Source organism: Lycium ferocissimum, chromosome 4 (genome assembly GCF_029784015.1).
Source record: "Lycium ferocissimum isolate CSIRO_LF1 chromosome 4, AGI_CSIRO_Lferr_CH_V1, whole genome shotgun sequence".
Taxonomy (NCBI): domain Eukaryota; kingdom Viridiplantae; phylum Streptophyta; class Magnoliopsida; order Solanales; family Solanaceae; genus Lycium; species Lycium ferocissimum.
The window spans coordinates 24,595,882-24,609,121 of record NC_081345.1 but is presented as its reverse complement, the minus strand read 5'-3'; the positions used below and the strand labels follow the sequence as shown (position 1 = coordinate 24,609,121).

The 13,240-nt window shown below is 35.4% G+C and overlaps 1 protein-coding gene and 1 pseudogene across 1 annotated transcript; one reads left to right on the top strand and one right to left on the bottom strand.

Moving 5' to 3' along the window:
• The first annotated feature begins 5,461 nt into the window (after positions 1-5,461).
• On the top strand, positions 5,462-6,211 carry LOC132051906 (14 kDa proline-rich protein DC2.15-like; annotated as a pseudogene).
• Positions 6,212-7,958: 1,747 nt separating this feature from the next.
• LOC132051904 (cation/H(+) antiporter 15-like) lies at positions 7,959-11,291 on the bottom strand. Its single transcript, XM_059443163.1, has 3 exons — positions 10,859-11,291; positions 9,627-10,622; positions 7,959-9,452 (listed from the first exon to the last, which is right to left on the bottom strand). The coding sequence occupies exons 1-3, from the start codon at positions 11,078-11,080 to the stop codon at positions 8,142-8,144; spliced, it is 2,529 nt and encodes an 842-aa protein (XP_059299146.1). The 5' UTR covers positions 11,081-11,291; the 3' UTR covers positions 7,959-8,141.
• Between the last annotated feature and the right edge of the window lie 1,949 nt (positions 11,292-13,240).

The window sequence follows — 13,240 nt, the reverse complement described above, 5'->3', positions numbered from 1 at the left end:
TTTTTTTTTTTTATAGAAAATTTGTTACATAGATTAAAGAGATAAAAAAAAAATCATGATTTTAAAGAAGTAAAAGAAAAAAAAGAAAAGTTGAAAATGTAAAGATAAAATAGGAATTTTAAAAAGCCAATAAGGGTGGGGAGGGGGGGGGGGGGAGTGAAATAACTATTGTTCAAAGTTGAGGGGGGGGAGTTTGATTTTTAAAGCAAAATTGGGGAGTGAAAATGATTTTTAAAGCAAAGTTGGGGAGTGAAAATGATTTTCACCCTCTTATTAACTAATGAACATATTGCTTGGGAGTAATTACTTAATCTACAAAGTCTCATTAAGTTGCCATGTGACTTGTCGACAAGTACCTATGGCATACACTTGAAGAAGCGTAGTAAAGTGAGCTTCATAGTTGTTCAAATTAAAATGATGAGTTGACGTAATTTCAGATCCGTTCTTTTTAAAAGATCATGTGAGAATTTAAAGTAAATCGTATTATGTAAGAGCCTCTGAGCTTTCACTTAAAACCATAATCTTGACTATGTAGCATCAACTTAATCACCTTATGCTAAGATAAATAAGAATCTATTTTTGTTCTGGAATTTAGTAGTTTAAATCTAAACCTCTTGAGAAAAATATCACCTAACGCTAATTTGCTCATACAATATGATTTTGTTTCTCTTACCTTTTATTTCTTTCTTCTTTCCCATCTCCATAATCCAAACAAAGCCGTCAAATTGTGGTGTGAGTAGATGTTTCGTTGGTACTAAGTTAATATGATAGTTATCATTGGTTAAAGGGCTATTTTTTTTCTTTTTCATTTTTTTTTTTTTGGTTTCCCACCGGGTGTCCAGCACCCGCATTAGAGCCCGAGTATATTTGGATTCGCGCCGCGTAGTGCCCCATTTGGGGGAAAGCGCTCCCTACCAAGGATTTTTCCATACCCAGAACTCGAACTGGAGACCTCTGGTTAAGAGAGTACCACATCCCTTGGTGGTTTCATTTTTTTCTGCTGTAACTTAACTGGCTTTTCCTTTTTCACCTAAAGTTTCAGTTTGGCTCATCCATTTGGTGTCTGTGCTTGTATTTTGTTGATTTTGTGTTACAATGTAGTCCTGTCTCTAGTCAGCACAACTGGCTTCCCTTATTAACAAACAAATCTAGGTTAAATAATTGATTGGTGAATCAGGGACCTGGATAGGACTGGAATTAACACGGGTTCTAATTGATGTAGCGGGTGAGGCTAGTTTAGGGGGTTGTAGAGGTAGGGAGGGTGGGGAAAGGCCGAGATGGATAATAACAGGCCCCCAGTCTCTAGGGGCAACATTTCCATTTTTTCTTGACCATATGATGAACTGAACTGCATGCAAGGTTGTAGCCTAGGAGTTAATGAATAGGGTGAAAACCGTGGGAGACCACGATTTAAGTAACAACAGAGACATAAATGCTAGGCGATTTCTTCCGTTCTCCCTAAACCTTGGTAACGGAGTGACTCAGTATCTGCACTAATGGAAGGTAGTCGATATCTTTGAAGTTTGTAGATTGGAAAATCTTATTTGGATGCAACACATAACATTTTAGCATAAGCAAACTATTTAGTATTGATTGTTTAACAAAAGGGCCACTCACAAAGCATTAACCTCCCAGTCCACTTCATCTAGGACACCCTATTCTTTTCTGCATTAGATGGATGTCCTGAATTTCACTCTCTATATGACCTTGTTAGCGGATAAATTAAAAAAGAAAAGAAAAATAGCAGTGTGGAATCTGTTCAGATTGGATAAGTTGTTATGTCTGAATTTGTTGTCCCACATTGGCAATGAAGAAAGTGAAAACGCTAGATATATGAGTCTAAGGTGAAGAACCAATGACTTGATGGTTCTAGGGATATCTTCACCCCAAAATCAATTTGGTAAATTGTCTAGGCTTTCTAAGACCAGTGCTTTCGTGGATGGAATTCTTAAATTGCATCAACCTTTATGTTTTTGACGGTATGGAAAAATCTGATGTTAGTTTGCATCATCTGATGATGGAGCGGAAAACAGATAATTTGATTTCAGTGTTGAAGATTGTTCTAGAAGATGTGGTGAGATTGACTGGACCCTAAAACAGGTTTAGTGGGTGTATGCAATAGTATTCTGATTAGTGCATAAATAAATAAAGCCCCTTTAGTTCGTCTCAAAGTAATTGCTTGTGGTTGGGGAGTCTTCATAACACCTCCCTTCCGCAAGTAGTAGGTTGGTGAACATAAGGACTACTCTCCTAGCATGTTGCAATCGGAGAGTTGGTTACCAGGGAAAAATGATATAGCTTCAACTCTTGCCACTATTCTGTATGAATAAACTGAAGTGTCTTCACATTTCTACTAGCTGGTATTATCTGGCAACCCACCAACCCCTTATGTGATCATCATACACATGAATGTTGCCTTTTAACTAATTAGGCTTCTATTTGTGCTCTGTAACTTCTGGCTTTTACAGACACCAAACGTCTACCCATATGACTATCTAGAGTGGAACTTGGCGGAGAGCCTTAAGCAAGCATCTGGTTGCTGTTTGATCCGCATTTTTTCTTACGTATCTTCTCATGTATCATTAACTTTCTAAGGCCTGAAACTTAAGAATAATTGATGGTTAAATTCAGCAATCAACAAGCTGATAATAGTTTTGCTGTTTCCACAATTCTACCTGTCTTTCAGACATCTGAAATTTTAATTAGTTAGGAAGGTCGCAGAAATAATCTTTATCTCACAGAAATAATCTTTATCTAAAAAGAATTAAGACATGCCAACTCCATGTGCTTGAAACTGAACGATTATGAATTATCATCTTGTAATTCCATTGAAGTTGAGTGGTATACCAAGTTATTTATATCTGATTGCTATAACAATGAATGTTGAAGGCAATTTATCTGTCTACTTTCTCTGCTACTTTGCTTAAAATTGTCTATCTAATGTCTCTGAATCCAAACTCGGGGGCCTTTTTAGTAAGCAAAAAGTTTTTGTATATGTAGAAAAGCAAAATGAAAACACCATTGTTTAGAAGCTGAATAATTACTGAATATCATTTGGTAGTTCCATTGAAGCTGAGTAGTAAAACAAGGTATCTGTATCTGATTGCTATAACATTGACTAGTGAAGGAAATTTGTGTTTACTTTTTCTGATTGCTATAGCAATGACCAAAAACGAGTCTACTACCACATGCAACTATAGTTCACAAGGCGAAGCATTATTAGATCTGTTGACTCAAATTAAAGAACAAATGAAAGTATCTTGTGATTTGGCACTCCATAATAACAAATTAGCAGAAAGGAAGCTATTCGGTACTCCATATATTAAAATTAAAATGAACAAGAATATCTGGTCTCTGTGTGACTTGGAAGTTTGTAAATCATGGCCTAGACATCTAATTTGCAGCTTTGGTTCCCAAAATTTCTAATGAAAACCACAAGATTCTCGAGGAAATTGTTCAACCTAACCCTTTAAAAGTTGAATATAGGAAAATAATCCTACAAAAATCTCGTGTTTATTTTTAATTTTTTTATATATAAAATTAAAAGTCTCTTAAGAAATCTGACATAAAACTGAAAATTTGTAATGAACCATAAAACCAATTGACAGATTGCTTGTTTCTACACATGCAATAAGTTGGACACATGGTATTAATGGAGACATTAAAACATTTCAACTACTTGCCATCCCAAGAACTGAAAACAACAAGAACCCAAATATCTTGTATGAGCTAGAGGTTTAGTCTTTATCAAGTCCAGAAGCATCCTTGCCACTTTGATTTACGTTGGCCATGCCCAATGATGATGATCCTTCATTTTTTTTGGTAAAAATGATAAATTTAGATGTTAAATAGAGGAATAAAAAAGAAACAGAAAGTTAATAGAAGCTGAAAATGTTGGCAGATGTTAGATGAAGCTTTTCTGTTTTATGTCTACAGGAAGTTAAGAACTGCAGGAATATGAAGAAGGATCGCCAAGAAGAGACCATATATTAATAATCGCTATATGTCACCTGCAGTTAGATAATTATTACGTTCCCTTTCTCTTCATAAACATTCTTAACAAAATAGTAGTACATATTTTTGAGGACAGGGTTCACGTGACCAACAATTACAATCTATTCTCTTTTAACACCTTACAATATGGTCTAATATTGTTTTATTAATGCGTCATTAGTTCATAGTCAGTATAGTAACAAAGCTGAATCTTAATAATCGTGGGTGTCATTCTCTGCTGCTAGGAGCCATTAATGCAGCATCTTTGTTGGTACATTATTGTGTTTGGTAGGCTTGGTTTAAACGTTTATTGTATTTAATAGGGTCACCATCGACAATTAACCATTGGGTTCAAGAGCTAGTAATACTTGTAGTTGTAGGCATCAGAGCCTCTTTTTATTTTCTTCCTTCGAGATGAGAAATTGGCAGAGAGGAATACAAAAAGGAATTTCATCTCAATTAAGACATCTGGAAATTGGAACATTTGAAGCCGATTTATCACAATATTTAGTACTAACTCCGGTCTATACATATGTTTTTTTAATATTCTTGCATATTCCATACCCAAGAAAGATATTTAAAAGCCTAATCCGAAGAATGTTGGGCTATGCTACCTTTTATCCGTCTTTAGATATCTCATTTTATTGACACTCCACTAATTGAAATAATAATGATAAGTTTGAATAAAACTGAAGTAATAAATAATTTTTTGCTTTTGAAAAATGTCAAATAGTTTGAAATAAGTTCTGTTTAATTGCCAAAACGATTATTTGGGATTTGGAGGGAGTATGTTGTACTAACAGTGAAGGAAAACCTATATCAGAGTATTTGCTAGCTAGGATGTATGGTTCCTTTGAAGATTTATGGTCAATAGAATAACTTATTAATGTGAAAAATAGAAGATATAAATGGAAGAGAGCATTGTACGCAAGCCTTGCTTAACTATTTTGGCCCATTTTTTTTTTTTCGTTTGGAATTTTTCACTAGGTATTCACTACCCGTTTTGGATCCGGATTAAAAGATCCACTTTAAGAGTAAAAAGCTCCTGACGAAGAAGAATTCTATTTCCAGGACTCAAACCCAAAACCTTTACTTAATGAGGAAGGTGGTAGGTGACCCTACCTTCTATTTATTCACATTAGCTCTAGAACTAGAATGGTAGAACAAATAAGATCAAACAATTTTTACTAGTCTCCAACTCCAAGGTGAACACAATAATCAATCTTGATGGTTTTTTAGGTCTTGATACAGATCCAACATATTCATGTGAAAATGGGGATAGTCCTTTTATCCATTATAGGTTAGGACTTGGGCTTATCTTGAATTGCATTTTGCCAGCTTGTCCTGTTATCTCTATATATCTAATGCAAATTATAGCCCACATGGACAAGGGCCTCTACAAATTTTCTTGATTACTAATTAATTACAAAATAAAAATATACTCACATTTTCCATCTATAAATTCTCACTCACTTGTTCATTTCCAACACCAAGTAATCTCTTAGCTCTAGTAAACACACACTAGCACTTCCCACATTTTCTCTTTCAAAAAATGGCTAAGATTGCATCATCCATTGCTCTTCTCCTTACTTTGAACGTTCTCTTCTTCACAATGGTTACTTCAACTTACATCCCATGTCCACCAAAGACTCAACACAAGAATCCCCCTAGTACCCCATCAATATCCAAGGGCTATAATAAGTGTCCAAAGGACACACTAAAATTGAAGGTGTGTGCCAATTTGTTGAATGACTTGGTGCATGTTGTTGTTGGAAGCCCATTATTATCAAAGAGTTCATGCTGCTCTCTCATTGAGAATCTTGCTGATGTTGATGCTGCTGTTTGCCTTTGCACTGCCATTAAAGCTAATGTTGGGAACTCACCTTAATGCCGCTCTTTCCCTCAGCTTGTTGCTCAACAACTGTGGAAAGACTACCCCTAAAGGCTTCCAATGCGCTTAAATTAAAGAATTCTTTGTTAAATTTTCATCCATTGTCTAGAAGTTTTCGTTTGATTTGAGTTACTTATACTGAAAGTATAACGATTTTTTAAACTATCAGTATTGTGTGTGTTTATGCATGGTCGCGTATTTCCTCAGGAAATATGTAGAGTTATTCTATTGTTGTTGAAGGAAGCTGGCGCTCCTCGCCTTATTTTCAATATTGTATTATTTGTATGCCATTTTTAGTAGTAATAAAATGATCTTTGGTGTAAGGAATTATAAGATGTTTGATCCCCGAAAAACAATTAATAAGGTTTTGGAGTAAATATCTCAAAAAGTCACTCAACTATGAGTAATTATGTAACAAAGTCATTCAACTTTGTTTTGTATCAATAAAATCACTCAACTTAGGGTTTTTCTTTTATAAAATCACTCATCCAAATTTGTCATAAAAAAATATGACATGGCAACATAAATTAATTTCTTTATGTCATGTAAACATAGACTCCACAAATGAAATAAAATTTAAGGAGATTCATATCTTATACCTGACCACCCAGCCACAAATCAAAAAAAATCTTTAATTTTGATATTCTATATGTGATGAAAGAATTTCATATTCTAATAATAGAACAAAACAACAAAATTATGATTTTACCTCTTCATGTGATAAACTGTATCAGTGACTTAACTGGATTCAGTGGTAGAAATCTGAGTGCTTTGAAGAATCTTCAAGAACTCTACATACAACATAACAATATAAGAGTGACAATTCCTGATGAAATCTACAGCTTACTACAGAAACTTGGAGCCTTAAACCTGACCGGAAATCATATTCTGTTCTAGAATGTTCAGGAAATGTTTTCGCTTCACGAAGACCTCATCTAGCTTCAAACAAATTGAATTCCACCATTCCGGAAAAAGCATGGAGCCTTCAAGATAATGCATCATCAAATTCACTAAGGGAATAATTAACCACTATACCGTTTATCACGTGAAGAGGTAAAAAAGCATAATTTTCCAGCTATTTCATTCTTTTATGTAGAATATGAAATTCTTTTATTATGTAGAATATCAAAATTGAAGAAATTTTATGATTTGTGGGTGGGTGGGTCGGGTATAAGATATGGTCTCCTTAAAAAAAAAAAAATTTGTTTGTGGAGTTTTTATCTACATGGCATAAAAAATTCTTTATGTTGCCATGTCATTTTTGTTTGATGACAAACTTGAATGAGTGATTTTATAAGAGAAAAGTCCTAAGTTGAGTGATTTTATTGATACAAAACAAAGTTGAGTAACTTTGCTACATAATTCCTTATAGTTGAGTGACTTTTTGAGATATTTATCCCAAGGTTTTGATATATTTAACTTGTCTTCTTCAGCAGTATGATGTTCTCCTTCTCCACCCCCCCCCCCCCCCCCTCCCTTTTTTTTTTTGTTGTTCCATCTCCCATTTCCTAGTTCCTATTTTCTTTTCTTGCCTTTGGAATTCTCTACCAAGAAAGAAGTTGAAAATGCTATTCATGCAACATTATTCATAAAGTGGCCAGCTCTCTCATAGAAACATTCAATTATCCATAAATCCTTTCATTATGCTTTGTGATAAAATTACGTTATGGATTATAGCAGACAATTTCTAAGAGAAGATCAGCTATATATGTTTATGTTGCAGGGTCCAAAGCAATTTAGGTGCGCATCGAATAAAAGGTATCAAATTTTGGAGGTCCCGAAGTATTATGCCTAAAAAAAAAGCATGATGTATTTCTTGATAGGAGCGGTTTACCCCTTAGTGGGCCTACCCAATATGAATACGGATTAGTTAGAGCCAGTAATTGAGAGCTCATTGATATAGACACGGTCGCAAGTACAACTGTACTTTAGAAGGTGGGCCGCATTCGCATATGGCCAACATTAATGACCTCTCAATTACTGATAGACAGGGCTAGTAAAGTTACATAAAATGTGATGTTCAGCTCTTAGATTTATGTCTATGCCTTTCATAAGGAATGACAACAAGCGATGATAAGTCTTCTGCAGAAAAAGAGTAATTTAAACAGTAAGGTTTTATACATAATAGATTGGTAGGATCCAATTACTACCCTCCACCTTCGAGGCGGTCTTTCAAAAATTCATGACAAAAGTAAGAAAGAATGTCAAAAATTTGATGGAACCAAAAAAAAAAAAAGAAAAAAATAGCCTAAGTACGTTAGCAGGGTTGTGAATGGAATTGAGGTTGCTGCCCTCTTATTTGTGTCCGGGGATTCATATAGCTGAAGTTAAAGTGATCATGTAGTTGCTGACCCGGGCTGTCCGGTGTAAGAAGCTGATCCCCTGCCCCCATTCCTACATATTGTTGAATCACTAACACTGAAACAGCCGTAGCCTGATCTGAGGATGCCAATAGATCTCCTATTGCACCTAGCTCAGGGCACTCGCTCCAATCAGTTAGTCCAGCTGTCAACGGTGAGATAATGCCTTGTCCTCTACCGACTATGAACAAGTCATGTGAATTGTCTATTGTCCTTATTGCTGCTACTGTCTCTTCTCCATGATTCACTATTCTTTCAATGTATACAACTGAATCATCATTAGCTGTTCTTGCTCTGAACTCGCTGACATAGTCCTCGTCTAGCTGTTTTTCTTTGTCGTCGTCTGTTACTACTGTTAGTACTCCTGGATCATTCATGTTGCTTTTTCTTGAATCTGATCTTGTTGCTTCAATTGCAGCTTCTCCGGGGAGGAATCTCATGACAGTTAGGTTGATCCCGGGATGTTCCCTTATTCTCAATCCATACGACAGTGCTTCACGATCATCGGGACCACCAAAGAATAACACGGCTACATGGTGAGAGACTTGATTTGCTGCTAGCCTAGTGGATCCGCTTAAGCCTCGGTCAACGAGTATCCCAACTGAACAAGGTGCATTTGCTAGTACGTTTTGGTTTATGGTTCGGAAAGCTGGATTTGTGACTTCCATCCCGCCATCAACTGTTTGTTGCTTGTGAAAAGGGATTATTAGAAGCGCCACTCGCTTATCCTCAGCCACAGAGCAAATGTCTTCGTGCATGGTGGAATAAGGAGAGATGGCAGTGAGGGGTTGCACTGAGACGCATCCAACATGTTGCTCAAAGTTCTCAAATGCATTGATAATGTGATCTGATTGAGCTTGAGTTCTGTTAAGCGCTGGCCTGCCAGATTTTCGCGTATTATGGACGATAAGCATTGCGGATGAACGTCCAGTGAGCTCGACAAGGTGGAGGACGTATATTCCTATTGGAGATTTCTTGGTAGGACAAGATGCTTCGAGAAGATTGATGATTGTTGGAACATTTCTAGGTGTGTGGATACAAACCAGTACCCTGAATTCACTATCTGGCTTTGTACTTTGAACCGTTCTTCTTTTATATGGCACAAACTTTCTTGCTGGCTTGTAAATCAGTGTCACAATTGGGATGATAATTGCAGTCATAAGCACAGCTACCATGACCATAATTGCAAAAGATTTCTCATCAAGTACCTGCAAACATGCATTCAGTCAGTAGCGAAGCCAGAAATTCCATTAAGGGTGTTCAAGATTTAATATATGTTTATGAAAAGTAACTTTTGATCTATATACTTGGTAAATTTTTTCTATATATAAACAGGATAATTTCATATAATTTTTATATATACAGTCCTTGTAACAATGTACCTTTTGGTCTTTACCAACATTGATCACAATCATCTCAATGAGTCCTTTGGCATTCATGAGGAGACCAAGAGTAATGCCTTCATACAATGGAATTCTGTAATAGAGAGTAACAAGTACTGTTCCAGCAATCTTTCCAGCACAAGCTAGGACTATAACTAGAGCTAAAATGGCCCATGTACCAACTCCATCAATAGCATTAATCTCCGTCTTGAGACCGCTAATGGCAAAAAATAGTGGCAGCAAAAGCCCCGAAACAAAGTCCTCTAGCCTTTCAATAAGTGTAACACCAAGGGGACCATTAGGAATGACCAAGCCAAATATAAAAGCCCCGAAAATAGAATGTATCCCAATAGCATCTGTTATAAATCCACATATCATTACTCCTGTGAGAATGAGACATATGGAGAACTCACTAATAGCTTCGCCTTCTGGAGTTCGCCTTATCATCCATCCAACTAAAGGCCTAACAATTATAACGCAGAAAACAACAAACGCTGCACTTGACAGAAGCACCCAAACAGAAGCCAAAGCCATATTTTGATTCTCTGAAAAGGCAATGGCAAAAGCCAAGAGAACCCAAGCTAAAATATCATTAATAAGGGCAGCAGACATTGCTATCCTACCAATTTCAGTATTGATAAGTTTCAACTCCGCGAGGATTCTTGCAAGAACAGGAAATGCAGTGACAGAAAGCGCGACTCCAAGGAAGAGTATGAAAGTCCCTTGTTTAGTATCTTGTGAACTCTTATGCAACATGAAGGAGAACGAAACTCCTATGAGAAATGGAACTACCATCCCTGCTAGAGCTATCGGTATTGCTTTTTTGCCTGTTCTTCGGATAACAGCAATGTCCATTTCTACTCCAACCAGAAAAAGAAAATAAAGAAGGCCTATGTTTGCCATTGTCTCAAGGACCATCACACTTCTTAGAGGAAATATTGTATCAGCAAATTTTTTACTTCTTCCTAATACTGATGGCCCCAAAATTACACCACCCTGTCACCATGGAAGACAACATTAGTCTACTTAATCAAACAAATATAACAACATTTAATGATCAACTGACAAAATTAACAAAAGGAAACATTATTCAGTTGCACCAATCAATTCTTTTTCTTTTTCTTTTTTTCTTCAAAAATTGTATATGCATTGTTTTCTCAATGAAAGATTATGACAAATGAAAACAGAAAATGCGACAATATACATATATAGGATAACAGAATGAAGCTTACAAGGATCTCAGCGACAACGCGAGGTTGACGAAAGGGTTTCAAGATAAAAACGAGAATGCGAGTCAAGACAACAACTAATGTCAATTGCAATATGAAGAGTGGCAATGAATAATCAAGTGGATTTTCACCCTGCCATATTCCATTGGTTGTTATCATGGTTGGAGCATAGCATACTATGTTCTCCTCGGTTTTGTTTGCAACCGTTACTACCTCTGCTGCCATTTTGCCTCTCAAATGTTGTCCTTAATCTAAAGTTAAATCCAAAAAGCATACAAAGTATTATGTTGTCAACCATAAAAAATCATCATGAACATGCATGGCTACGTGCTACATTCGTTGGATATTTAAAAATATAAGCATTTGACTGCTATTGTGATTTTTGTTTTATTTTTTGGTCTGAAAATCAGAGTTTCATGAAAGAAGAAAGGAAAGGAAAAGAAAAGAAAATCTGAAAGTATAGAGACAAAGAGGAAAGGAAGAAAACAGAAAGAAATTTTTACGGTCGAATTAGGAGGAGAGATAATTGGAAAATAGTTAGTTTCAATTGAGCGCTACGTCTTCTATGGTCCATATTTACCACAGGGGAGTCTATGCTAAAAGAATAAGAAAAAACAAAGGTCACCCCAATTGGCTGGCTTTCATCATTAAAAAGGTACTCCTATATAACTTCCTAAATAGTAGAGATTAGAGAACTGAAAATTGTAATGATGATAGGCTGATAGCCAACCACAGGCATGATGAGAAATAGTAAACCAAGACTCTGAGAGGTCGTTTCGTGCAAAATAAGGTTATAGTTTTGAGATGATAACCGGAATAGAAGACTTCACCTTTTACGTGGGATAAGATGATCTTATGATTTTAGAATAAATTATATTTGTTTTAAAATAATAAAATTAGAACAAGAATATTTGTACAGAAAGAGAGGAGAGAGGAGAATGCTTATTTCTCTTAAGGGATGAAAATAAATATAAGGAAAAAATACCTTGGTCTCAAAGTCAGAAATCCTAATTTTTCTCCTAAATATAGGCATCCACAATAATAAGTACTTAAATAATATTAATAAAACTATTCCGATTTTAGCTAATACCACAACCTAAAACTTGATGACTTTAATTTGAAATTTTACTGGGATAACCGAGAGTCCGGAACCAAAATGACCTAAAAAAAAAACCTTTTGAACCAAAATACCCAACCAAAAAAAAAAGTGACAAAAGTACCTTTAGCGCAGTAATTTACTGCGTTATAGAAGCAGTTAATTTTTTTTCTATAACGCAGTAAAATACTGCGTTATAGAAAATGAAAAAAAAAAAAAAAAAAAATTGGCCAACTTTATTTTTTGCAACACTTAGTGTTTTTTTCCATACTTTGACCAATGATTAGTCATCGTCAAGATTCGAAACGTCAATATTTTATATAGAACTGATATTTTTTTGCGTACAATAATGTAGGCTCAATACATCAAGGATACGTAAACGTTCGGATCGTCATTTTAGGAGTTGAAAAGGTGCCCGAAGTAAGTTTTGTTTGTAAACTTTAGGTTTAAGTGTTCTATATACATAGACGTCCATTTTTATTTGAAGACTTGTTGTCATTAGCTTAATGTTTTTTATTTTTAGGGTTTAGATTTATTGAAAATAAAGTCGTTGCCAAAAGGTTTTTAACTGCTTTAGCGCAATATTTTACTGCGCTAAAGATTTTTTTTTTTTTTTTTGGTATAGCGCAGTAAAATAGCGAGCACTAAAAAAAAAAATTAGGCAAACTTTTTTTTTTTTTTGGCAACACTTAGTGTGTTTTTTCATACTTCGACCAACGATTAGTCATGTGTCAAGACTCCGAAACGTCAATATTTTATATAGAACCTGATATTTTTTTCTGCGTACAATAATGTAGGCTCAATACATCAAGGATACGTAGACGTTCGGATCGTCATTTTAGGAGTTGAATAGGTGCCCAAAGTAAGTTTTGTTTGAAAAAACTTAGTGTTTGACTGTAAGGTTATTTTAGTCAACTTTATATGTCGAGAAAATTAGTCAGGTTTATTTTCAAAAATTGAAACCGCGAAGTGAAATTGACATTCACGCCTACATTACCCCGGGATTTTTACGTTGAAATCTATTGCATATCATCATCTTATAAGTAAATAAAACTGAAAATTTCACGCCAATTTGGGGGAAAATTGAAATTGAATGGGATGGTGTTTTTTTAAAAATCGGCTCGGCCAAACTGCCTTGGCAGTTTGTCCTCATAGATCTCGGAAAAATACCCAAAATAATAAAAAAAAAAAATCGCGTAAATCGGACGTCCGAGCGCAAAGTTATGACCATCTAAAGTTTGACCACTTTACAACTAGCTTTTCTCCCTATATTTTTTAGAATTATATTT